The sequence below is a fragment of the Pteropus medius genome, unplaced genomic scaffold (assembly GCF_902729225.1).
Source record: "Pteropus medius unplaced genomic scaffold, Ma_sr-lr_union100, whole genome shotgun sequence".
In the NCBI taxonomy this organism is placed as follows: domain Eukaryota; kingdom Metazoa; phylum Chordata; class Mammalia; order Chiroptera; family Pteropodidae; genus Pteropus; species Pteropus medius.
Window position 1 is genome coordinate 491188 of NW_024353788.1, and position 24795 is coordinate 515982.

At 50.6% G+C, this 24795-nt stretch overlaps 2 protein-coding genes across 4 annotated transcripts; both read right to left on the reverse strand.

Annotated features, from left to right (window-relative positions):
- Nucleotides 1–5: 5 nt before the first annotated feature.
- Nucleotides 6–13550, reverse strand: DHX16 (DEAH-box helicase 16). Its single transcript, XM_039851143.1, has 20 exons — nt 13155–13550; nt 11771–12018; nt 11511–11670; nt 11137–11193; nt 8751–9005; nt 8356–8559; nt 8084–8275; nt 7319–7429; nt 7030–7145; nt 5221–5431; nt 4938–5036; nt 4681–4833; nt 3118–3258; nt 2752–2914; nt 2532–2650; nt 2349–2416; nt 1480–1642; nt 1221–1382; nt 756–929; nt 6–244 (listed from the first exon to the last, which is right to left on the reverse strand). The coding sequence occupies exons 1-20, from the start codon at nt 13359–13361 to the stop codon at nt 116–118; spliced, it is 3132 nt and encodes a 1043-aa protein (XP_039707077.1). The 5' UTR covers nt 13362–13550; the 3' UTR covers nt 6–115.
- Nucleotides 13551–15746: 2196 nt separating this feature from the next.
- PPP1R18 (protein phosphatase 1 regulatory subunit 18) lies at nt 15747–24613 on the reverse strand. Of its 3 annotated transcripts, none has more exons than XM_039851176.1 (4): nt 24476–24613; nt 21458–23120; nt 17330–17537; nt 15747–16637 (listed from the first exon to the last, which is right to left on the reverse strand). In XM_039851176.1, exons 2-4 carry the CDS (start codon nt 23090–23092, stop codon nt 16618–16620), a joined length of 1863 nt encoding a protein of 620 aa, XP_039707110.1. In that variant the 5' UTR covers nt 23093–23120; nt 24476–24613; the 3' UTR covers nt 15747–16617. The 3 variants fall into 3 exon arrangements, with proteins under 3 accessions (XP_039707110.1, XP_039707109.1, XP_039707108.1); XM_039851175.1 differs by lacking the exon at nt 24476–24613 and adding an exon at nt 24103–24224; XM_039851174.1 differs by lacking the exon at nt 24476–24613 and adding an exon at nt 24103–24204 and having other exon boundaries at nt 21458–23555.
- Between the last annotated feature and the right edge of the window lie 182 nt (nt 24614–24795).

Consider the following 24795-nt stretch of genomic DNA (forward strand, 5'->3'; position numbering starts at 1 on the left):
CTGGATTCCAGAAGTTCCCACAAGCTTTATTCCAAAAATATTTTTATTAATAGAGATAAATAATGTACAGAAGGAAAAGGAGCTGGTGTCGGGTTCTGCTTATGGTCCCTTCTTTTTACCCAAGTTCTTCTCGTGTCTTGCCTATTTTTTTGGGCATTTTCTTAGCATGCGGATCTTCTAGCTCCTTTGCCTTATAATAGTGGGGCGCCACCTCCAGAAGCCAGCTGCTCTCAATCTCCAGTACCTAGAAGGGTAGAAAAAAGTCAGGAGGGTTCCAATCTTTCCAGCCTAGATTCTAATATGTGTGTAATCAAAGTTCTTTTTTCCCTCTGACTACAGGGGTAGGGGAAAAGGTGTGGGACTCTAATACTATATACCCTAAGGGCTATCAAACTTCTGCATGTTATTCAGGATCCCAAGTAGGCTATTCCTTAAAAAAAAATCTGAATGTAAGTACTGTAAAAATACACTCAGGACAGAGACCACATCTGCTTTGTTCATTATCACCTCAGCACCTGAAACACTGAGACGAGGCATTCAAATATTCACTGGATGAATGAATATACAATTCTCAGATCTTAGGAGATACTGAGACAGCTGTTAGAAACGATGTCTTTCTAGTCTATTCTACTTTAAACCAATGTGTTTTCCTATTTCTCTTGTCAGTCCCAACAACCTGAACCTGAGATTTTAGCTTGCCAGGATACCACATCTCTACACTTTCCACCTGCCTGGGTAGGGGATGGTTCCCTCACCTGTCTCATGAACTCCTTAGTGGTCAAGACAAGTTCATGGTAGAGCAGCCAGCGTGGCTGTTCCTCAAAGAGGGAGGAGTTGGGATGAATGAACACTGTCTGCTGCTGTTTCACTGTGCGATAGCCGCTACGAGTCAACCGTGCTGTGTGGTAAAAGTAACCAGCAGTGATGGCCTAAGGAGCAGGAAAGAAAGTCAATGGGACAGCAAGACATCCAGGGGCATTCACCACTCGCTGCTTGCTTTTTTTTTTTTAGTTCAGGCTTCTGAAGAACTAGAAAAGTAAGGAACACAACCCACTGAGAAGAAAACTTCAATGGTCAAGGAATAAAGTATAGGGAGAGCATGCCTTCCACAAAGGGAAGAGGGCATGACAACAGGCTGGAGGGGTTGCCACAGGCCCCAGAGAGAAGCTTGCTTCTTGGGAGACACTGGGTGGACAGCAGCAGACTAAAGAAACACTGACCTTGCGTACACGGATATAGTCTCCCTGGCAAGAACTGAGACCAACTTCCACACGTTCCAAGAGCCCCTCCAGCTGTTCCCGCACATCCCGGGCTCGGCGCATCGATCTGAACTGGACAAAGTTCTCATAGCACCATTGGGAAGAGTAACCACTCTCAGCCCACTGTGAAGAGGGTTTAAAAAAAGGTGAAGGGGTAAGTATATAGCAGGACCGGAGTCCCCCATGTCTCCTTCATTCCCACTCACTCAAGCCCAGTGACCTGTGTATAAACGTTTAGCAGAACCAAGTGGTCCCCACCAGGAAGGAAGAAGTTGACACGGGCATTGTCAGCATGGACAACCTTGTCCTTGGGTCGGTAGAAGATGGAGTTGTTGACAGACAGCATGGCAGCCACTGTCAGGATCTCCTCTGAACAGCTGTACCTGGGGAAGGAAGGGGAAAAGCCTGAGAGTTCAAAGCAAGACATAACAGACAAACGAGGTTGGGGGTGGGGTGGGGAGAGTGATCACTTAGTGATGGATAGGTCCTAACGTGGGGACTGCTGATTAGAATAATGACTACAGATCAGAGAGTAGATAGATTTGGTGGCAGTGGCAGCAGCATAGGGGTCAAGAAGGCAGGGGCCGTAGATGACACACTTACAGAGGAGGGAATCTACAGAGGAAAGAACTGGGGGCCTCTGAGTATTCTGCAATAGGAAGGTGCGTACTATGTGCATTGGAGAAAAACAGCACTTTAAGTTCATGTGATGACCTCTGACCTCAACTATGGCATTTAAGGTGGTCACTCCACAGCAACATCTAAATGTTCCAGTCCGGAACCTTAGGAATGAACAAGTCCCCATACCAGCCCTTGCTCAGCACTCCTCACAGATAGAAAGTCTTCTTTTTCTGTTCATGCCCCCAAATTTTCTGTCAATCCTACTCATTTGATATAATAAAAGACAGTAGTGTCTTACCAATCCTTGTGGGCCTCAAAGGGGGCCCTAAGAGTTCTCTAATAACTTGTTATTTGTTAAAGAATAACATGGTAGGGAGACAAAGAGCGAAATAACAAAGATGGCCCCAGAGACAGAAGGCGGCATTGCCAGTTTGTGGACTGGAGGACTGGCTGGAGTTGGGGGCTTACTTCTCAGAGGCCAAGATCATTTTAGATAGCATGGGGTCCACCGGCAGCTCTGCCATCTTTCGACCAGACTAAAGAAAAGACAGAGAAGAGAGCTGAGGCCAGTCCTCCCTCAGGTGTCCCTCTACCACTTGAGGGGTCACCCTGACCTTCATCCTGCCCCAGTCCACTGGCCTCCCAACTCACCGTGGTGAGCTCCCCGAGGTGGTTGAGGGCTCCTAGGGCATATAGCTGCTCCAAAGCCAGCAGCAAGGTCTCATAAGGTGGAGGGTCCAGGAAATCAAAGTGCATGAGGTCATGAATCCCTGTATAGAGATGTGAGGGGTAGAACAGTCCCTTCACAAGGACCAGTGACTCCAGCCCCACCTCCTTTCTCTCTCAGGAGGACTGGGGGACCCCAAATCACCTAAGCTCTTGAGCAGCAACACGACATTGCCCAGGCTGGTCCTCTGGATCTCCGGCACTGTAGTTTCCTCCAGTTCATGCTGATAGGCCCAGGCAGTATACAGGCGGAAGCACTTCCCTGCAGCCACCCGGCCTGCCCGACCAGCTCGCTGATTGGCTGAGGCCTAGAAAGAAAAGAGAGGCAGGCTGGCTGACAACTTGGTGAGGTTAAAGAGAAAGGGCAGTATTTTTGCAAGAAATCTAGGAGGATGTGGCCTGCTTACTCCCCATCCTCTAAGAGGCCCCCACAGGCTTCTGAGTGGAACCTTCCTGTGGATGCATGCCAACTCCTGCTCCCTATGGAGACCTCACTGGAGCCCAGGCTGACCTTGCTGCAGGGTGTGACCGTGAGTGATTCCATGCCCGTGCGGGGGTTGTAGCTCTTCTGCTTACAGAACCCTGGGTCCAGCACATAAATGATGCCCTCAATGGTGAGAGAAGTCTCAGCGATGTTTGTTGCCACAACCACCTGATTGAGAGGATATGGGGTCACTCAGAGACCCCACCCACTTACCCAGAAAAAGTAATCCTGGAAGATTTGGGGTAGAGAAGCAGGAGTAGATAAGGGATAAGAGCTGAGGGGATTAAAGTCCAAAGTTGGGAGAGGGGACAAGGCCAGTAGAAAGGTGAGGGAGAAGTGGGGATCAGCAGAGGCACAATGTGGAAAAGAAATGGAGAAGAGATTTATAGTTTTTTCAGAGATGGGAGATAGGGGTAGCCAAGTTCTTGCCCCTGACTTTCCCACCAGCACTGTCATATTCACCTTCACACATTACTGCCTGCAATAGCCTCCTAAAGAGTCTCCCTGATTCTACTCCTAGGCCTAGTTATTTGACATCCAGAATGTTCCTTTTAAAATGTACACCAGTCATATCGCTCCCCCATCCTCCAATGGCCTCCAACCCTACCTGAGAATTATATCCAAGTCCCTTTAGGCGCTGAGTCCTCTGGTCCCTGGTTACCTTTCTGACCTCATTTCCTAGCACTATGCTCCCATGCTCCACTCCTGCATGCTGCTGCTACCTGGCCAGGCACTGTGCACTCCTCACAATTCTTACTCAGGTCCTTTTGCAAGAGCTGGTCCCTCTGCTGGGCACGCTCTTCTCCTAGATACCAGCCTAGCACCCTCCCTCACCCAGTTCAGGCCTTAGCTTCACTTTCACTTTACTGGAGCATGAGAAGCCTTCCCTACAGTCCCAAGAAAAATCCAAGAGTCAGTCTCCATCTTCTTATGTAGCATTGTATCTCTTCACAGCATTTGTCACAAGTTGACATTATGTATTTACTGTCCATTGTCTCTTGATTTACACTAGACTGTAAGCTCTATGAGGCTGGGGACTTTGTTTCATCACTGTATCCCCATCCCCTAGAACTGTACCTGGTACAGGGAGGAACCCGTTAAATATTCATCAAATGAATCTTTGCTCAAAATCCTTCAATTGCCATTCAATTGTCTAAAGTCTGAATTTTTCCACTTGCCATCAAAGGCCCTTCCTAATCTCAGTCTAAAGTTGGTTTTAGCCTGTCCCACTACTCCACCACATGAACCTTCTGCTAAACCCTATACTCTGACCTCAAACATACCTTAGGCCTTCCTCTGACATTCGCCAGCCATTTTTCTTAAAGGTGCAATTCATATCTCACCTCCTAGCACAAGAAGGGCTCCCCTTTTCTGCATCTCCACAGGGTGTACTTCACAGGTCATACATTTGGCTGTCTCTCAGTTTATACCATATTCATCCTCTCTCTCCAAAGCTGAGGGACTGACTGATAGTCAGCCTTGTAGCTGCAGCAGTACCCAGGGTACACCTTGCACAGGGTAGGCACATCTTTTCTTTCCTGCTAGTTGTATGAACTATAGGGGTGAAGAATATAAGTTTCTCCAACTTACCTTCCGTGCCCCAGGGGGCGTAGGCTGGAAGATTCGAGCCTGCATGTCAGAAGGCAGGTTAGCATAAATGGGCAGCACCAGAAGTTCCCTAATTTTGGAACCCAAGCGGCGGCACCGATCCTGGAGCATCTCACAGGCAGCCTCAATCTCTTCCTGGATTTGGGGTGAGGAGAGCAGCAAGAGCCCCAAAGTCATAGAAAGCCAACCTGCTGGCCCCATTTTCCCATTTCATCACCTCCTCCCCACACATGACTCACCTGTCCTGTCAGGAACACCAGGATATCCCCAGGAGGCTGGGTTACATGGATCTGCAGCACAGATACTACACAGGCTTCCAGGTAGTCAGCCTCTGGAGCCTGGGGAGAGTGGGGAGAGGGGTCACAAGAAGGCCACTTGTTCAGGCGACTCTTTCCCTCCTACCAGCTCAACATATGCTTTTTCTCAGTTCTCCTTTAGACTCTCCATTTTACCTTTCCCTCCTTGGGACAACCTCCCCCAGCTTCATGCCTCACACTTAAGCCATCCTCCCTGTCAGGGCACCTTGGTATAGAAGATGTCAACTGGAAACCTGCGGCCAGGAATTCGGAAGACGGGGGCGTCATCAAAGAAGGTGGAAAAACGGGCAGTGTCCAGTGTGGCTGAAGCCACCAGGACCTTGAGCTCAGGTCGGAAGCGAGCAACGTCTTTGATCAATCCAAAGAGAATGTCTGTGTGTAGGGTCCGTTCATGAGCCTCATCCACCATTACCACACTGGGGAAGGAATAGGGAGCAGTGAGTGAGGAAAGCTAGGCAATGCAGAAGTGAACACTAGGGTCCCCTGGATGAGGGGACAGATGGCGGCAAAGGACTCAAGGATGAATGTGGGAAGAGCGGACACCAGGAGAAGTCAATCACCCCAGTTAAGACCAACAGAAAGCTGAGAAGACCAAGGTCCCATGGTCTGCAGCCTATCTCAGCTTGGGTAGACAATCACAACCAAGATCTGGAGGCTGGAAGTCGAGGTTAGGACAAGTCAGTCATCCCCTCTGGATCAGAGTCAAGAGTCTGGTAGAGTCAGCAAAAGTTAGGGTATCTGTTTGGAAGGGGAAAGAGAAGGCAAGGCCACTTTTAATAAGGCTGGATTCCCAGGTTGGCTGGGAATGAACAGATTGACCTGCACCACCATGATTCAAACAACCCAGAAGCTCCCAGGTTCCTGTGGGGTTGCTGCTGCACATCTCCGTTGGCACTGCTGCCTCTTCTGGAGAGAGGGCCAGGTGAGCCTTTCTATCCCAACCTTAGATGACTCAGCAGGCTTCTTGGTCTCCTCCTAATTTAGATGTGTACCATCTTCTTTCTCCTTGCTCTACTCTTTGGATTTCTGGGTGGCAGCCAAGCCTGCAAGAGGTCACCCACTACCTCAACCCTTTGTACCTAACTCTGACCATGATGGTGAAATCCCCAGCTGTTTAAGGTTAGGGTTGATTGGAAAGTCCCATGCTCCAAACACTCTTGCATTGGCTAGCCTTCTACGGGTTCTCAGAGATTTTTATCTGAAATACCAAATCATACTTGTCCTATTGCTGCACTGTGACCTGCCAGGACCACACATTCACAGCCTCTTAAGAGATGAAAAGGCATACATTGCCCAGCTGGCCTGACCCCACCAACATCTCATGCATGATGCCTTCCCCCACTCAACACATGCTCATTATCCACCCCCTGTTTGGTCAACACCAGCACTGAGAGCTCACTACTCATATACCAAACCACCAAGGGTACAACCATTCTGACAACCCCTGCAATCTCTGCCACTCTATGGCTTCTTGGTATTGTGCTGCAATCCATTCCCTGTAACTTCCCCCGTGGTTCCTAGATGTGCTCTTTGGGGTCACATAAAACAAGTCTGATCCCTTTTCCCATGTAACAGCCCTGCACCTATCTAGAGGGAAACTGGAAGTCTCCCTTTAGTTTCTCCCCTCTAAGCTGAACATTCTAAGTTTCTTCAAGTGTTCTTCACATGTCTTTTCAAGTCCTCACCACACCACCCTACCTTCCTGGTTGTTTTCTAAACTATGGAAACAACTGAAGAGGGAGGGAAGGAAGGGCTTTCTCTGAAGTATCTTCTATCCTCTAGCCACATCTCTATGGTACCTGGAGGTCTGCTCTAGGACCACTAGAATCATAAAGATTCAAGAACTAGTGGATTAATCAGAAGACAATGACCAAACTGACTGGGTGGGAAGAAAGGAGAGAAAGGCCAAAGCTTTAAGGAGACACAGAAAGGCACTGAGTGAGAAGAGAGCAGAAGACTAGGGAGGAAGAGAAAGCAGGTACTTTTTTCATGGGAGACGGGACCCTATGCATACCTGTAACTTGCAAGGTCAGGCTCAGAGAGGAACTCCCGAAGAAGCATCCCGTCTGTCATGTAGCGGAGGACAGTTCGCTCTGATGTGCAGTCCTCGAAACGAATGCTGTAGCCAACCTGGCAAGGGGGCCATTAGTGATGGAAAGTGGGCTGGTATTCCCTGAAGGGATTACAGGGCTAGGGGATGAGGGGCCAGTGCCTAGACCTGCAGTGTGGGGCCCTGAAGGCAGTGTAGGCTGAGTTCCAGATCAGTGGTGCTCCTGTCACCCCTCAGTCCCCACAGATCTCACCTCATTCCCAAGCTTCACGCCCATCTCCCGGGCCACTCGGGCAGCCACACTCATGGCTGCTACTCTCCTGGGCTGAGTGCAGGCAATCTTCATACCCTTCTTTGTATAACCCTGAATGACAAGGAAAAAGAAGAGATCTTCTCTTTGCTAAACATGGCCCTGGAGCCCAGGAAAATTTAGAGAAGAAGTTGTAAATGCAGGGAAGGATAGGGGAAAAGGATAGAACAAAAAGAAATTGAAATAGGCAAAGAGATAGGATGGCAGACTCAGGGCCCTCAAAAGGGTCCACATCCAGCTCTGGAAGTCCTAGCCCTTTGGGGTATCAAGTTCAGGGCTCAGCTAGATTTGACCTGGGAAAGAACAGACCAGGTGGGGCAGACCCAGAAGCAATGCGGAATGAAGTACAATAAAAAAGCAGGAAAATAAGTCCTTTCATTTTTCGTTTTTGGACCCTGCAGTGGAGCAGAGGCCAAGCTAAATTGGAGTAGGGGTCCATGTTCCCACCATCTATCTGTCCACACTTCCTTCCAGTGTAATCATACTGAATGCCTACCAGGCAGGGACACTGTGGCAGGAAGTGAGAATAGAAACGTGAAAAGGATATGACCCATAGTCTCAAAAACTCCGCCATTTAGTGGAAAAAATGAAATGACTAAAATGGAGAACAAAAGCGACTACTGAAAATATCAGGTAAAAAGAGCTCTGATAAGTTTGTGCTCGTCAATGGGCGATACCCTGGCAACCTGGAGGGTGTGGATACTATACCTCCTCAAAGAGATACTGCGGGATTTGGGTGGTCTTCCCCGAGCCTGTCTCGCCTTCAATGATGAGGACCTGATGATTAGCGATAGCAGCCAAGAGCTCCTCACGAAATGGGAACACAGGGAGGCTGCGGCGGACAGCCTGGATGGACTCCTTCTGCTGGGCTTGAGTTGGAAGGGATGGAGCTGATGGCTCCTAGAAAGGAGAAAGAGGGGCATGAGCTTCAGTGCCAGCTTCTCATCCTCCTCAGAATGTCCCAGAGCTCGCCCTCTCACCTCATCACCCTGGAGCTGAGTGGCCCGGACAAACTCGATGGTCTCTTCTTCCTCCAGCACAAGCTGATACTTGGGCTCCTGGGAGGCAGCATCTCGGGCCCCAAACTTCAGGGAGGCAGCCCCCAGTCGAGCCTCCTCCCAGCGCCGCTGTTCCTCCCCAGGAGCACCTGATTCCTCCTCCACTAGATCCACAGCTCGTGCTGGCTATGGAGAGAAGGGCATAAGAAGACAGAGGCTGCCCTCTCTGCCCATTCCCCTCTGCCCCAGTCAGTACCCTCAGACACTGGGAAAGGGAAGACAAGGGAGGGGCCGGTCAAGGCACTGCTCAACTCCCTGAGGCCTTCCCTCCCCTCAGCTTGGGGGCCAGGGCTGAAGCAGATGCCCCTTTGCCTCACCTTTCCTCGGGTCTCCTCTGGCATGTGGTAGCGATTGGTGGCCTCCAGCTTTTCCTGCTCCCCAGCTGCCCGGTACTCCCGGGCCAGATCCCGCACTCGCCGTTTGTATTTGAGCTCCCGTCGCTCATGCCGGCTCAGCTCCACATCCCCAAAAAGGAACTCCTCATCTGCCAGCTCAGCCTCCAGGTCCTCAAGCTTCTCTCGCTCCCGCTTAGCTAGGTACTCTCGGCGGGATTTCTTCCGCAGCTCAGGGACCTGGGCCAACACAAGGCAGTCAAACCCTCATCTTGCTGGAACAGCAACCCCTTTCCCTACCTACCTGTAAGAGTGACAAACTCCCTGACAGGATGGAATGAGAACCTAAAGATGTATCCTCCACCTTCCCTCTGCAACAGACAACCTGACTAATGGCTTCTCCCAAGTTGTGCCCTTTGAAGGCAACACAATGACCCCACACACTGCCTTCCAGCAGCAGGATCCAGCTGGAAGGTCTTTCAAGGCAGCATCACCATCTTTGTTGATATAAATATGTTTGGGCAAGTGAATATTTTATATTTTGAAAATATTGATGATTCTCAATATTTTATATTGAGAATCATCAAAAAGAATAGTGATATACAATTGTAAAATATTGAAAAATAAAAATTCATGAGTATAATGTAACACACATACACACGAAGAATCAAAGAATGGGGCGGGGGGGGGGCGGACTTCTGTCACCAGTGAGGTGACTGTTACACCTAACTTCTCGCTCTGAAAATTAGGAATTAAAAGGAAACAAACATTTGTCCTGCCTATTAAGAAGAAATTGTAGTTCATTTCTAGCTGCTGAGGTAAAGCTCTTCTTTATATCAAAAGGCTAGCTAATAAATATAGAAGGAATGTCAGCACGCCAAAATCACCATTTGCAATCCCCAATGCAATAACGGATTCAGGAAAGGATCAGCAGTGGTTGCTAAAACCATTAGATGGAAGGCTGTTGGCAGAAAGGATATCTGAAGTAACAGGTACTCAACTGGATAGTATGTTCCCTTGATGGGATGCAATGGGAAGTACATATCACCACTTAAGAGGTATTGCTGCCACAACTGTTTAATCTGAGTCTGGACCAGCTTTAGACCCAATTTCCACTTTAAAAGAATCACAGGGCACAGAAGAACTTAACACTACAAGGTAAGAATCAGATAAATACAGAAGGTAGGACATGGTACAAAAGAAAACAGAAAATGAATCAAACTTAATTAAGAAACCTAACAACCAAATGCAATGCATAAACTTTTACTGGATTCCAGTTTGGAAAGAGCAGTTATTAAAGACATTTTGGGGTAAGTGGAGGAATTTGATTGTAGACGGATTCTTGATTGATATGTGAGAATTACTGTTCATCTTCTTGGGTATGACAATGGCACTATGGTTTTATGGTAGAATGTCTTTACTCTTAAGAGGTGCATGATGAGGGGATAAAATGCCATGACGTCTAAAACTCTTTTAAGTGGTTCAGAAAGAAATAAAAAGCCTACATTTACATAAACATTGAATATTACACACACAGTTTTGAATCTGAATAGTCTGTATGTGTTCAATACACTATTCATTCAACTTTCCTATTTGTTCGAGAGTTTTCATAATAAAAAGAAAAAAAAATCAGGTAAATAAAAACACTACACTGGTGCTGAGAGATGTCTCAGAAGTCTCTGATCAAAGTCATTTTGTGGGGTGGGGCATGAGATGGATTGTTCAGGAGGGACCTGAGGGCCACTGGGTCATTCTTATGAATTTCTCAAAAGAATTTCTCAAAATTCTTTTGGGAAATCTAAATTTCCTTACTTGAGAAAACCAGGCCTTTGGAAAATTGCCTACCCTACCCAGACTCACATCAGAACAAGTCCAGTTCATCAATTACAAGGGCTCTGTCCCTGTGCAGTAAGAAGACCAACCCAGGAAACCAGAGGGAGCTGACAAAGCCATGTAAGGGATAGAGGGATTAGGTGGTAGGAAGGTATTTGGACGTGGTGTGCCTGAGCTGAATGGTCAACATATCCCTGGGCAGTGGGACAGCTGCCCTGCCCCTGCCCTCCAGCCAACCTGTTGACCCTGCAGTTGCTTTTTGATCATATCTTGTTAAGTCTCACATTTCTCTTACTAACACACAGTATGACTTAATCCAGAAGAGTCAAGGAGGCTTTGCTGGTAGCTTCTTTCTCTCTGTAACTTAAGCCCATCCTCAGCAGGCTCCTGTCAACCAAGCCCCCTCCTCCAGAGACCTGACACCCCATCAACATCCCCACTGCACTTCTTTTGTATCCTTCTTCCCTACTCTAACCATGCCACCAGAAAGTCTTTCCTTTTGTCTTCAGATCTTGGCTTTGTGGGCACATGTACTCACCATAGCTTTCCGGTCTTCCTCAGCCATCTTGAGGCGCTTTTGAGCCTCTTCATAAGCCTAGGAGAAGAAAGCAAGAGTGGAGGAGTATGAGGCTAAAAGCTCCCACAGCCACAGCCATTCCCCTTCCAGGATCATTCAGATGTTCCCTAGCACAAAGAAATGTCCCTTCTCAGAGAGGAATCACTATGGTTACAGGTTCAGCAGAGGGTTGCCTTAGCCAGAGGACCCAGAGGGGTTTTCTTACCAGAGAAGTAGCATACCACTAGAGGCATCCACTTGTCTTCCCAGAGATCACTATCTCTACAATCACACCCACCCTCAGATCTGACCCAGGGATCTTCCTGAGGATTAGAGAACATGCTGCTTCTATGCACCTTCTTGTCTGACCGCTCCAGGACATTGCGAGTCCGATCCTTATCCCGTTGTCGAACCCTCTCAGCAAAGGCATCCCGTTCCTCCAGGTCCTGAAGGCGTTCTCGCTCTGTCCGCTCCCACTCATCCTCTGACTCTGGCTTCTCCGTCTGTTTGCTCCCCCTGTAGCCCAGCCCAGAGGATTAAATAAGGGCATCCAGAGGTTTATTGTCCTATCATCCACCTACTTGCCCCATCCTCTCTCACTCTACTTCTGACTTACCCTCTCTTTCTCTTCTCTCTCTCAGAAACCTCTTCCTCCTCATCTTCCTCTTCCTCCTGGCATTTCTTCCGGAGGTGTTTCCGCTTTTTACGCTTCTTCTGGAGACTGCTCCCAGCCCTTCCCACGGTCTCCTCACTACTTTCCTCACTGTCTACCAGCAATTTATAAGATCGGTTCTTCTCCAGCAGGGCTCGGGCCTGTCGTTCGGCTGCCCGAGCTGGCTTTTCTACTACTGCCTTCCGTGGTACCTGTCAACAGAGGAGAAGATAATGGAATTTAAGCAACTCCTGATCTCTGCCCACATCCTTTACCTTGTTCCTAATTTAAGGAATGACTTGACCAGCCTTCCTCTGCACCATGTTCATTAACCTGAATGGGGCCTCTCAGCTTCTGAACTTCCTTTCAGTCATTCATTTAACAAACATTTACTGAAGCCTGTCCCAGGCACCAGGTACTTGCTAGGTACTAGGGATACAGCAATAAACGAAAGAGAAAAACCCCTGCCCTCATGGAGTTTACATTCCAAACCCAATTTTCAATTGCTCAGCTGCTGTTCTTCCCAATGATTAAGTCAGTCCTACACAAGGACATGCTATAAGGATTGTTTTGCAGAGGCCTGTCACAGTACCAGACTCCAGATTAACATAAAGTCCCTATCCTTACATCACTTACATTCTAACTTTATCTCTTGCCAAGCACCATATGGGACAGCAACCCTAGGCCATTTGCCATTCTCTGAACATGCCGAATACTTTCACTCTTAATACACTTTCTGAGTACCTGTTTTGTAAGGCTCACATCCCATTATCTATTAGGTAGGAGGAGTACAAAGACAAGAAACAGTCTTTTCCTCCAGGAGCTCGCCTTTACTTCCTCCTCCTTTACCTGACAATTCCAGAGAATCTTTGGGCCTGCTTTTCCTGATCACTACCCCCTCCACCCATGTTCCTACAGCAATTCCCACACCTCACTTTTCAAAGTGTGGTCCTTGGACCATAGCATCACCTGGAAACTTGTTAGATTTGTGAGAAATGCTGAAATTAAGATCCCAGACCTACTGAATCTGCACTTTAACAAGAGCCCTGGATGAATCATATGCATGTTAAAATTCAAGAAATACTGCTCTATAACACTTAACCGAACATACTTAAGCCCTCTTCCATCTTCTCCACTAAGCTGGCCATCTAGCACCTAGCACAGTACTCAGGCGACAGCGGACAAAAGATACATGCTTGTGAAGTGAGCTTATTACCTAACTCTCAGATGGGGACCTTATCAGAGCCTCACCTTACAACCTAGGGCCCCTCCCCTGCTCCACCGCCTCTTCCCGCCGCACCCACGCCGGGCCCTGCCCCAGCCGCGCCCCCCACCCCGCTCCAGACACCTTGTTCCAGAGTCTCAAGGCGAAGTCACGGGCCGGCCCGCTTAGGTCCAGGGTATCGGTGTCTCGCAGGCGCTGCACGAACTCCTCGGCCGAGACGCAGCGCTGTGCGGTGCCGATCAAGAACTGGGCTACGTGCCGCTCGCTCAGCCCCAGCACCGAGTGCAATTCGTCCTGCACCCAGCGCTCCAGCCCCGCCGGCGTCGCCATGGCGACCCACACTCCCGGTGCCCGGCCCTGAAGGGTCTCCAGCAGCCGCGCTGTGGGCCGGGCGGGTCGGAGGCCTGAAGCCCAGTCTGGAGCCTCAGCTCCTCAAAGGAGCCAACTTAGGACTTTAGGGTTCGGTTTCCAAGAGCCCAAAACCGTTTCCGGACCGCGGAGGCCGGAAGCGGCCGTACTTTTCCGGTTTGAGCACTACGGCGGCCGAGCGAGTTCAAACCTCGCAGAAGTATACCGGTAGCGCGGGTAAAACATTTTCATTTCCGCCCTGCAGAATCTCTATGTGCTCCCGATGGTCAGCCGGTGGGTGTTTCAGTCGCTCATTCATGCAACAAACGCTAAGTGCCTAATGTGTGCTAGACACAATTTTAGTCGGTGAGGGTATAGCAAAGAACAAATCAAACAAAAATCCCTTACGGAATTTACATGTATGCGGTAGGAGGGAAGCTAAGATACATAATAAATAAAACATGTTCGTTACATGGAGCCAAAAATAATGCAAGGCGTGCGTATGTTGGGGTTCTATTCCAAATCAGAAGATCAAGTCCATGCTTATTAATGATTAGCCTATACTAATTAGGAGTGAACTTTACTAGGACCGGTACTTGCAGTGTGCCGGCTGGAAAATTACTGTTTGGCCATCGCCCATGGGAACATAAACGCTCTAACAATAAGCTTTCTGCTTCTGTACCCACTCCCCCCACCCCACCCCCCACCCCCACTTGCACAACCGACCTGTGGGGTGACAGTAAAAGGAAGAAAAATAGACGTGTGTTCAAACAGGATGAAGAATGGGGTTTAGGGCTTAAAAACCCTGTACCTCTACATTTCCGGGCTGCTTAATTTGGGGTCTGCGTACCCCTGGCAGACCCAGCTGGCTGAATAAAGAGTGTGTTTCCTATAACTCACTGATTTCTAGTGGTCCGTGTGTCTATCGGGCTGGTGGCTACAAAAGCAGAAGGAATGAATACAGATTAGACATAAAGCAAGGACCTCCTAGCAAGAAGAAAGTTGAGATATGGGGAAAAAAAACAGGTGCTTTTCTTGATGCTGTCTCAGAAAGTAATTTTTAAAAATCTCCAAACTAAGGCATGTGCGAATGTGTTCTGCATTGTTGCTAATAGCTTGAAAAATTCATTGGTGGTTGCTTATTTTAAAATAAGCAGAACTCGTTACTTGACTCTGCTTGATCTCTGTTTGGCCCTGCTTCATACTTTTATGATTAATCGGACTTAGACTCTACTGTTGAGAAATGAAACATTGTTATTCCAATTAGGGTAACATCATATCATTGACTTCTTGGGAGCATTGTTTTCTGTTTCCAAAATAGACTGTGGGCACCCCTGGCATCCCTGGGCTTCCTGCCTCTACTTTCTGGGGTCACAACAGATTAGGATCTTTACTTAATTAGCTACTAACATAAGCATTCTGTTTCCCTCTGTACCCACACCGTCTCTGAACTGGTGCATTCTTTAGACACCTTGTTTGTTACCTTGCTAGTATAAAGACCTTGGCGTATATTTAAGATCAATTTGTCTAATACATTTTGTTTTTAGTTAAGGGGAGTCTCCTCTGACTAGGCTGAGAGAAGCATCCTGTAGCAATAGTACAACCATGTCTTTACTAGCCTGGAGAACTAAAAAATATGACCTGGTAAGTAAAATATAGATCTTACATATTTGTAGAATATAAGAATTCTTTGAAATGGAAAAAATCTCCCAGTATCAACTGTACTTGGGCAACAGAGCCATGAAATAGCAATGGATCTTAAACTTTTAAGAATATAAAACCCATTGTCTATCAGAGGAGATCCTGTCCCAGGAAACTGCACTTCTATACGTACACTATATTTTGCAACAAGAGATTTATTATTTAATGGTCCTGAGTTTTTGGAGTAAATGCTCCTGGATTAACAGTGTCATATACTACTTGGCTGCTTGCATCTCGGTAGTTTTCAAAATATCAGAATTCTTCAAAGTGTCCTGTTTCTAATTTTTTAGCTCTTTTCATCTATTCATTTGCTCAATCCATCATTCTAGAAATCATTTTTTTTTGTCTACTAGGTAGCAGGTGTGGGGATAAACCCAACCAACATAGTTCCCCTCATGTACGTGCAGTCTAGTGGCTACTTCAACTGCCCTTCCTTAAACCAGTCCTTTGAGAAAATGGTGCAGGGCTCTCCCAAAGCCCTTTCTACATATCAGTGCTGAGTTCCAGGTTCATCCTCATTCTCTTCTCCCAAAGCCAAGGCCACTTCCTCTTCCTGGCCAAAAGGAAGATGGGAGGTTTGGAATGAGGAACCCAGAGCCTCCTCCCCACATACACTTTTCTTTTTTCTTTCTTTTTCTTTTTTTGCTAAAGAAGAAGCAGCAGGGGAATCATTAAGAGCTACATTTTATTATGGAAAGTTGTTTTGTCTTTAAAAAACAGGCAATTGATAAGGAGAAATGGGGGAGAAGAGTTAAGGTGACTCATTGGTCACCCCAAACCCTTGCAATTCAATTCATTTGTGAACCTCTAGGAGTAACAGAATTAAATAACCAGATGGGGGTACACAGTTAAGAGTCCCAGCCTTCCCTCTTGGGGAAAACTGAGACATAGTAATACTGAGCTAAAGTAGAGGAAGCCACAACCCTGGTTCACTCCCAATGAGGTGTTGTAGAGGACAGGGGAGAGGATTCCACACGACTCAGGAAACAGGCATGGCTTGTAAACCTGGGACTATGGGGGACTAGGAGTTGGGGTATTCTTAAACCAGGCTGTGGTCAAGTGAGGAGGCAGGAGCTGTAAACAAAGGGGCAGCAACCTAAGAAGCAGCAGGGAGAGATGGCTGTAAAAGGAGTGGGGGCCAGGCTGCCCAGGGAGAGGAGTGCTTAAATCCTGAGAATATGGGGGTAGTGGGGGGTCAAGGAAAGCTGTAGGGAGTGTACTCTGCCCAAGGAGATGGAGGGGAAACTCTGTCTCCACTCCCAGTGAGCTCTGTGCTCCTCCCTAGGACTTGGAGCTCACTCTTGGATCACCTAGGATGCAAGAGCACACTTGATGCACTCATACCAGGGACCTTGGGTGAGGGTAGAATTTGGGCAGTTGGCTCTGCCCCCAGAAACAGAGTGAAGCAAGCAAGCTGGAAGATGTTGGTTGCCCTTTCCTGCCAGGCTCATTTTCAGGGTTGTCTGCTCTGAATCTTCTGGGCTCCAGGATCTTCAGTTCTGCGAAGGATCTTCAGTTCTTCTGTGTTGGAAGAGAGTCACCTCCGGCAGGACTCATCTGTGGGATAGAAGGCAATAATGATGGAGAATGAGTGAAGGCCTCTGCCTTCTGCCTTCCCACCCACTCCCTGCACTGAAGGCCAGTTGGCGTAAAGGTCATAATATCTTCCACATCTTGAGTGCTTGTTACTACCACATCTTAAGTGCTTGTTACTACCAGTAACAGCAGCCATACTCATTTAGCTCATATTCTGTGCCAGGCATTCTTAAAATTTGTTTAATCTCACAATAACCCCAGGTGAGGTTAAACAATTTGATGTCTAGCCATTGTTCTAGAATTACTTAATCCTCTCAACAAAAATTACTTAATTCTCCCAACAACTCCAGGATGTAGTTATTATTAACCCCATTTCATAAATAATAAATCAAAGCCAAAGGTCAGGTTATTTCCCTTGAGGTCACAACCATAAGAGAAGATATAATTCAAAATCAGGCCTGTCTGACCCAAACCCTGTGTTTTTAACCACACTAGAGCGCTCAGAAAGAATTCTCGTTTTGAAATCTGGAGACCTGATGTGCACTTCGCTTTCCAGGACCTCAGTCTCCTCATCTGTGAAAGGAGAGGGTTAAACCAAAGGTCCTGGCAGGCCTCTTGCAAGCGCCGACACTAAATCCTCTCCTTTCCTTCGGGCCCGCAGTGCCAGCTCTGAACACCAGGGGGCGGCTTCTCGCCGGAGGAGACTTGCTTACCCACTATCAGAGCCTTGGTGCGCAGCCCGCCCTGGAGCTCCCGCTGCAATAGCAGCTCTTCCTCATCCTCTTCGTCGTCAGGTTGGGCTGCTGAGGGGCTGGTGGTATTTAGGGTCTCAGGCTCCGGGCCCAGTTCCTCCAGCACCGAGCTCTCGGAGGGGTATTGGTACGTGGTCTCTAGGGCTGTCTCGCTGAAGGAGATCTTGAGCTGCGGATGGAAGGATAGGAGAGAAAGTGGAGTGGAGATCAGGTCAACTGGGAGAAGCCCTCAGGGAAGCAGGTGCAAGGTGGGGAGTGGGGCTGGATTTGTGCAACCCGCTGACTTTGCCCTCCCCATCCATCCCGGGATCCAGTTTTTCCTTTGGAAGCTGGCCCTCCAATCCCAGGTTTTCTCTCCTCAGAAACATCAGACTTTGGCCTGAGCTTTGGCAGGGCCCTGGGTAGTAATACAGGACCAAGGTTTCTACTCTTTAGAGTGTGGGAGGCAGAAGGGTAAGAAGAAATTAAAAACATGCAAATAAGTCCTGTGACCAGAAATGAATCTTTGGGTGCCCTGGGGCAATTTGGAAGGCTTCCCAGAGGAGATGAGATTTGAGCTGGCTGGGGAAGGAGTCCCATGCAAAAGCATGGATATGCACATTGGTTTCCATACCCTCAGCCCCTAGCTGTTCCTGAGAAACCCAGAATCCTGGACACTGGCCGCCTCCTGCTCCCTTCACTCCTCCTACAGCTAGAGTGGAACCACAGGGGTCTAGGGCCAGGGAGGGAGAGGAGACCAACAGAAAGCTCCAGAGGAAATGAAGACTGTCCCCCAGCACATAAGGAAAAAGATAAGCCCTTTAGTCCCTGAAAGGAGCAGCTGTAGGAGGTGATGGGCAGAGAGGAAAAGTCCACTCAGATATAGGGAGAGTGCACCAGAAGGGACATGCAGAGACAGAGGCAAAATACCAGAGGGGATCTGGAGAAGACAGAAAATTCTTCCTAAACGCAGTCCCAAGAGCAAGCGAGCCCAGCTGTTCTACCCTTCCCTTTAACACTCCTAAGAAGCTCAGGGGGAAGGGGCAGGATAGGATTAACTCTGGAAGCCAAAGCGATTAAGTAGACAAATAGGAAGATTCCATGTGAACTACTCGGAAAGGTCCAGATGATCTACCTAGGCCTTCCCTAGCATCTGTTTGAGAAATCTGGAGCTGGGACCCTGCATCCCTCAGTCTCCACAAGACTGGGATGTGAAAACAAGCCTAGAGGGTGGCTGAACAGGCAGTTGCTAACATCTGGGTCCCCACGGGAAACTGGAACTCAGGGAGTGTCACTCCTTGGCTCTAAACCCTGCTTTGTATCCCCATCTCACTGGGGGCAAAAGACAGAGCTTGGCCAAGGCCTATACAGTGCTGCCTACATGCCACTCCCCCTCACCTCTTGGGAGGAGGTCCACTCCAGCCACACAGATCCACTTGGGAGCGCTCCTACCTCAGGGACGTTACACTGGCTGTTTCCTCTGCCTAGAACACTCTTTCCCCCAAATATACCCATGGCTCCCTCTCCCAATCACCCTATTATAAAGTTGTCCTATTCATTCTCCCACCTTTTGGCCCTCTAGCTTCCACTGATCCTTGTTCTAATTGTTTTCCCATAATCACCATCTAACCTACCAGAGAGCTTACTTATTATCCTTGTGTCTGCTGTTGGTAGGAATATGGGAGTTGCTATACTGGGTAAGGAAGGGTTCATTCAGGTCTCAGATGAGGACCAAACGGAATACCAAAGAAGGGGGAGCAATGTGTGGGGAGCGCAGTCTGTATGGTTGACCCCAGTCCGCTGTGAAACCATTGATAGAATTGAGTAACAACAACCAGACCCCTTACATCTCAACTTTTTAAAAGAAACCACTTCTGGGAATCCATTTCTGTTTTCTTTTCATATCCCCTTTTGGGATAACAAGCTCCATAGTTTATTAGCCACTCTGAAAAGGGACTCATCTTATTTGCTCTTAGCCCATGTTTGACTCTCCCTTCACCCTGTTTCTCTCCTCACACAACTTCTGACTGGGCTTACCAAGAATGAATAGCCTGCATGTGGGAGATGGGCGTGGGGGGAGGGGAGGTGAGGAGAGAGTGACTCACTGCCTCCTCTCATTAGCTACGTAAGGGCACAGGGGGCTGGAGAGGGGAGGGGCCAGTGTCTCAGCCAGCCTGGAGAAGGGCAGCGGCTACAGCCCATCCTTTGGGCTCCAGTGGCAGGGCTGGGATTTCTGTAGATACTTTGATGGAATTAGCCTGCAAACAGGAGTTATTTAGGGAAGGCAGGGGTGGGGCAGAGCTGAGACAGGGCATGCCCAGCCCCTCATGAGCTGGTGCTGAGAGCAGAGAAGGTCTGAGAGAGGGTGATGGGAAGATGTCTGGGTCTAGAGAACTGTGCTTTTTCCCTACCCCCACCCCCAGAGCCAGCTGCTTCCTTCTTCTCTCACCACATCCTGAGCACAGTTCTGGCAGGCCAGGGCCCAGCGTTCCCCACTCAGCCAAACCAGCCTTCCGGCCCCCACCCCAGGCTTCCTGTTTGGGCGATCTGCTTCCGGCTCCCCCCACCCCGCCGCCACTGACCTAGGTATGAGTCACCATTGCAAGTCCTACCCTGCATCCAGATGGCCCCCAGACTTTGGGTCCCAAATTTCATCTCTCTCTCTCTGCTTTTTACTCCCCAAAAGCACAAGCCAATTCAGTAGGAAGTGACTTTTCTGAACACTTCACTCTAGCAGATCCTGACCCTTGCATCAGCCCAGCATGAAAGGGAAGGGGCTGGTATCAGTCAGGGGGCTCAGGAGGGTCTCAAACAAACACTTTGGTTCAGGGAGGGGAGCTTAAGCTTCTTGTGATGATGAATTAGGGGATCAAATGACCCCTAAGCTTAACCGAGGTCTTTGGTTCTTGTGTTTCTCATTGACACTGAGGACATAAAAACCATATCTGAGGATATACCACATGTGGGATGAAGACTGGAGACCAGGAAGAGCTTCCTAGTCTGGGAGCGATGTGTTAGGTTCAGGGACCTTTCTTAGAGATTTTCAAGCTGGAAATTGGTGTGAAAGGAAGGGACTAGGGAAGGGGTTGGGCCAGGGCTAGGGGAGAAGTCAATCTGGCAGCTCCCATTTTCCTGCACATTCCGATTCCAGTTTAACCTCTGACTCTCTGTTGGCCTCAGCCCCTATCCTTGTCCTCGACTCCCATTGTACTCCCTGCTCTCAGCAGTACCTCCAAATTCACTTCTCTCTTTTTCTACCTCAAGGGAAAGGAGTCCCAGGGTGGCGGGAAGAGAGGGGAAAACCGAGTGCTGAGCCAGTTCTGAGGAGGGAGGGGAAGCCCAGGGAGGAAGGCAGGGAGGAGGGGGTATTTTGGAAGAGGAGAAGGCCTTTTTTGTCCCAAGAGAGAAGGGAGCACTGTCTGAAGCAGTGGCCCAGCTGGGGTGTGCAACCCCGAGGTCACTCACTTTAAATGGCCTCTATGTGCCTCTCTGCCATGAGGCAGACTTGCTCTTTGGCCAGCCCTGCTCCATTCCCCATCCCCTCTCCATCCTAGGATGTCCTCACTCAGTTCTACCCACCTCTTTCTTGGGACTGTAAGATCTTTCTCTACTCACTTCTTTCCCTCCTTTTTCAGTAGAACTCCAAAGCCACCTCCTTTGCCTCCCTGGGCTTCCTGACCCAACATTTTCTCCTTTGAAGGCTGTAAAGGCTTTCACCCTGGTGACCCTGCCATCATAGATTCAAGGCTGTTGTCCTGTCTCCCACCAGATGGGCTGAGTTGGTTCACAGACTCAGAGGAAAGGAAGGAAAGAAATGGGCATGTGTGCGTGTGCAAGTGTGTTTGTGTGTGGATTCAGAGCCTGAGGGAGCGGAGTAAGCAGCCTGGGCACACCCTGAGAGAGACACACCCAGGGACAGCTCTAGATTGCTAGCAGGATCCTTGGCGCTTTGAAATGAATGGAAAAGGAGAAAGGAGGGCTACAAGAAGGAAGGGTGGCAGCAGGAATGAACAAGAATAGAGGAAGACCAAAATACAAGAGTATAAAAAAGAGAGTCCAGAGGGAACAGATGAGTGGGCTTCTAAGCAGTCTGGCTTGGCTGCTCCCTACCTGTTTGTGGTGCCTTTCAGGGGACCCCTTGACAAGGCAGCTGCGGCTGAGGCGGAGGTAGCCCCCCAAAACCAAGATCTCCTCAGCAGTCGGGTACCGCTTCTTCCCAGACCCAGTGACTGCAGCATCAGCAGCTGGAGTGGCAGGGGCTGCAGGGGGCACAGACCGCCTGGGATTGACCGTGAAGGTGTGTCCGCTGCGGCGGGGTGCCCCCACCCCTGGCCCTGCCTTCACCCCATAGAACAGCCGGCTCATGAGGGGATCCCCAGGGGACTGGGGGGCAGGCAGGGCTGGGGGTGGGGGAGACAGAGGGGCTGTGGTTGGGGGCCGGAGTTCCACTGCTTCCTCTTCCTTCTGTCTAGAGCCTCCAGTCCCAGCGTCCTCTGGTGGGAGGGGGGAGGGGACAGAGCAGAGGTTCTGCAGGGTGCTCAGAGACCTGCCGCGAGCCCCTGCCTCCTCCTTTTCGGCTTCCCCTTCTCCAGCCTCTGCACCAAGGGGCACCAGATACTTCTCAGCAGACTCTGGAGGATCTGACTTCTGAGTTTGAGTCTCTGTGTCCCTGGATGTCCATTCTCGAACCTTCCCAGAGTGCAGAGTCCATTTCCACCCTTCTGTCAGCCTTAAGCCCCTCTCACCATCCTCCAAGAGGCTAGGCCTCTGCTCTGCTGCCTGCACTCCTCCAGAGCTGCTGTCTGGAGCCTCCTTTGTCAGGGTCTCTGACAGCCCTGTAATCTCCTCTGGAGTCATCCTTGGAACTGGCCTCTCTTCTTTTAGCCCACATTCCTCTGAGCAGTCTTTTCTTTCTTCTCCTGAGCTCAGCCTCCATTCTGATGCCTCCAGTTGTATCAAACTTTGTTCATGAGACTCTCTGGAGTCAGGCCTCCATTTATGGGTCTCTGTCAGGCCCAACTTCTGATTGTTAGACTCCGCTGGGCTCAGTCTACTTTCTACCACCTCTTTTCTCTTGGGGCTTTGTTCTCGAGGCTCTGCCAGTCTCAGATTCCGCTCCAGCATTTCTCCGGGGCCCAGCTTCCATTTCCATGTCTCCGACAGCCTGGAGATTCTGTCTCCAGCCTCTCCTGAGCTCTGCCTCCAGTCGTGAGCCTCTGAAGGCCTGGGGCTCAACTCTCGGGCTCCCCCTATCCCTAGCTTCCTCTCTCTGGCTTCCCTGGGACTGAGCCGCTCTTCCTTTGACTCTCTTCCCTTTGGGCTTGGATCACGCATCTCCCCAGGGCTGGGTGTCCACTCCGGGGCCTCCAAAGGCCCAGGCCTTCTCTCTGCAAGTGGCTCTTCACTCCGCTGCTGCTGCTGCTGCTGCTGCTGCTGCTGCTGCTGCTGCTGCTGCTGCTGGCGCTCCTGTCGAATGAATCGGTTCTGGTGCACTGGGCCGATGGCCTCCAGTAGGACAGCAGACTTGTCAGGGTCTGGGGGTCCAGCCTCTGTAGTCCCAGAGGCAAGAATAGGCTCCCCAGGAGACAGGCCAAGCTTGGCCCGGCGGCGCTCCAGAAGTCCCCGTTTCCAGGCTGGCATCTGGGACAGACGCTCCCGCTCCGCCTTCTCCCGGCCCCGAATGGCTGCCTCCTCCTGCCGGCGCCGGGCTAGCAGCTGTAGCTTCCAGTCCGGGATGGTGGCCATGGTCGCCCTGAGGTTAGGGTGGGGAGCACTGGGGGCAGAGAACAGGAAGGAGAGGCTCCAAAGAGGCCCAGGGGGTGAGACTGGGAATGGGAGAAGAGGAAGTGGAGGGGAGAGGTGGGACACAGAGGAGGCCAGAGGAGCTGAGGGTGAGGACAGAGGGAAAGAGGGAGAAGAGAAAGGGGGAAAAGCTATGGGCCTAATTAATGAGGGGAGGTGGGTGACGCAAAGGAAGAGTGGAGATTCAGGGCAGAGGCTGGGGTCAGATTTCACAGTACAGGGTTAATGGGTGTCAGTCCCAAGGATGTGGGAGAAATGCAAAAAGAGAAGTTGAGAAGAGAGAAAAAGAGAAGCAGTGGGTAGGAGGGGTCAGGATTCAGGCAAGGTGGCCTCGCCGCTACCCCAGGCGCGGTGAGAGTGAGGAGGGAGGTCAGGGAATCCCGCCGGAGAGTGGAGGCAACGCGACCTGAGCAGGTGTCGGTGAGGTGAGGGGTGGAGAGTGGAAAGGTATAGGGGAGCAAGGGAAACGCAGGGTCAGAAGGGAAAAGGAGCTCTGTCGCTGCAGCCTGGCGCTTCACTGCACGGGCCCCCGAGGTCCCGGCTCCCCTTCCAGCTGTGCTCGGGCCCCGCCTCCCAGCTCCCCCACCCCTCCGCTCCAGGGCGGGCCAGGGGAAATACCCTCCCCCGGGGACTTTCAGAACCCGGGCGCCGGGGCTGCCAGCGCGTTCCCAGAACCCCAGCTTCTACCCCCACCCCGGCGCGTCACCACCGCCTGCCTCCCCCACGGACGGTGCCGGGGACGCCTTTTCTTTCCGGAGCCTGCGCGTCCTGGGCCCGGGTTTCGGCTCTCAAAGAACCCAGACATTGCTAGCCATCCCCGCCCCTCTCTGGCAGCACAGACAGACAATCTCGGCACAAAGAGGAGTCAGCCCAAGGTCCCGGCCAGGGACAGGAGAAAGGACTGAGCAAGGAGACAGCCCCTCCCCACGTCTGAAGCCCCTCAGTCAACTCACACGCTGCGGGGCTCGCAGGGGAGGGGGTGCGAAGGAGCCTTGCGTCTGGAGAGAGGAGGCAAGAGGAAGAGGAGGAGAGAGGGATCGAGGGAGATCCGGAGACCGGAGGGAGTGGAGGAGGGGGGAGGAGGAGGAGTGAAAGAGAACCAGGCAGGGACAGACAGAAATCTGGGGGCCGGACGGGGGGCGGCGACCGCTTTGTCTGAGGACAATGGGGAGCGGGAAGGGGGCGCAGGGCGGAGCCCGAGGAGGGGGCGTGGCCTCGTTCCCGCGGACCCCGCGAGGGTCTCGACTCCTGGCTTTTTTCCCGCCGCCACCCCTGGCCCTCGGCCCTCGGCTCTCTGCTCCCAGCGCTCCCTCACCCCACTCTCACCCGGTAGTCCTTTCCTGAAGAACCCAGGTGTCCAGACACCCACCCCGGCCCGCCGACCCAGGGCGGCGGCCCGTGACTCAAGCCCCTCGAGGGACCTGGGGAGGAAGCAGCAGCTGCTCGCAGCCGGGCACGCCCTTCCCATCTCCTGCCGCTCCTCCCCACTCTTTGGCCTCCCGGGCCAGCCTTGGGCCAGCCTTTGTTGCTGTGGGGTCCCGGGCAGCCGCCAGGCAGTGGGGGTTCCGTGGGGAGGGAGGCAGCAGAAGAGGCACTCGGAAGTCAGTAGCTTTAGAAGCTCGCTGCACTCCTGGAGCCGCTGCCCA

Coding starts and splice junctions, on each gene's coding strand:
- PPP1R18 (XM_039851176.1), bottom strand. CDS start 23,092: ATGGCCACCATCCCGGACTGGAAGCTACAGCTGCTAGCCCGGCGCCGG. Junction 17,538..21,457: donor CTGAAAGGCACCACAAACAG/GTAGGGAGCAGC, acceptor TTCCATCCGCAG/CTCAAGATCTCCTTCAGCGA. Junction 16,638..17,329: donor CACCAAGGCTCTGATAGTGG/GTAAGCAAGTCT, acceptor TCTATCCCACAG/ATGAGTCCTGCCGGAGGTGA.
- DHX16 (XM_039851143.1), bottom strand. CDS start 13,361: ATGGCGACGCCGGCGGGGCTGGAGCGCTGGGTGCAGGACGAATTGCAC. Junction 8,560..8,750: donor CAGAGGAGACCCGAGGAAAG/GTGAGGCAAAGG, acceptor TTCTCTCCATAG/CCAGCACGAGCTGTGGATCT. Junction 7,146..7,318: donor GCGTGAAGCTTGGGAATGAG/GTGAGATCTGTG, acceptor CCCCCTTGCCAG/GTTGGCTACAGCATTCGTTT.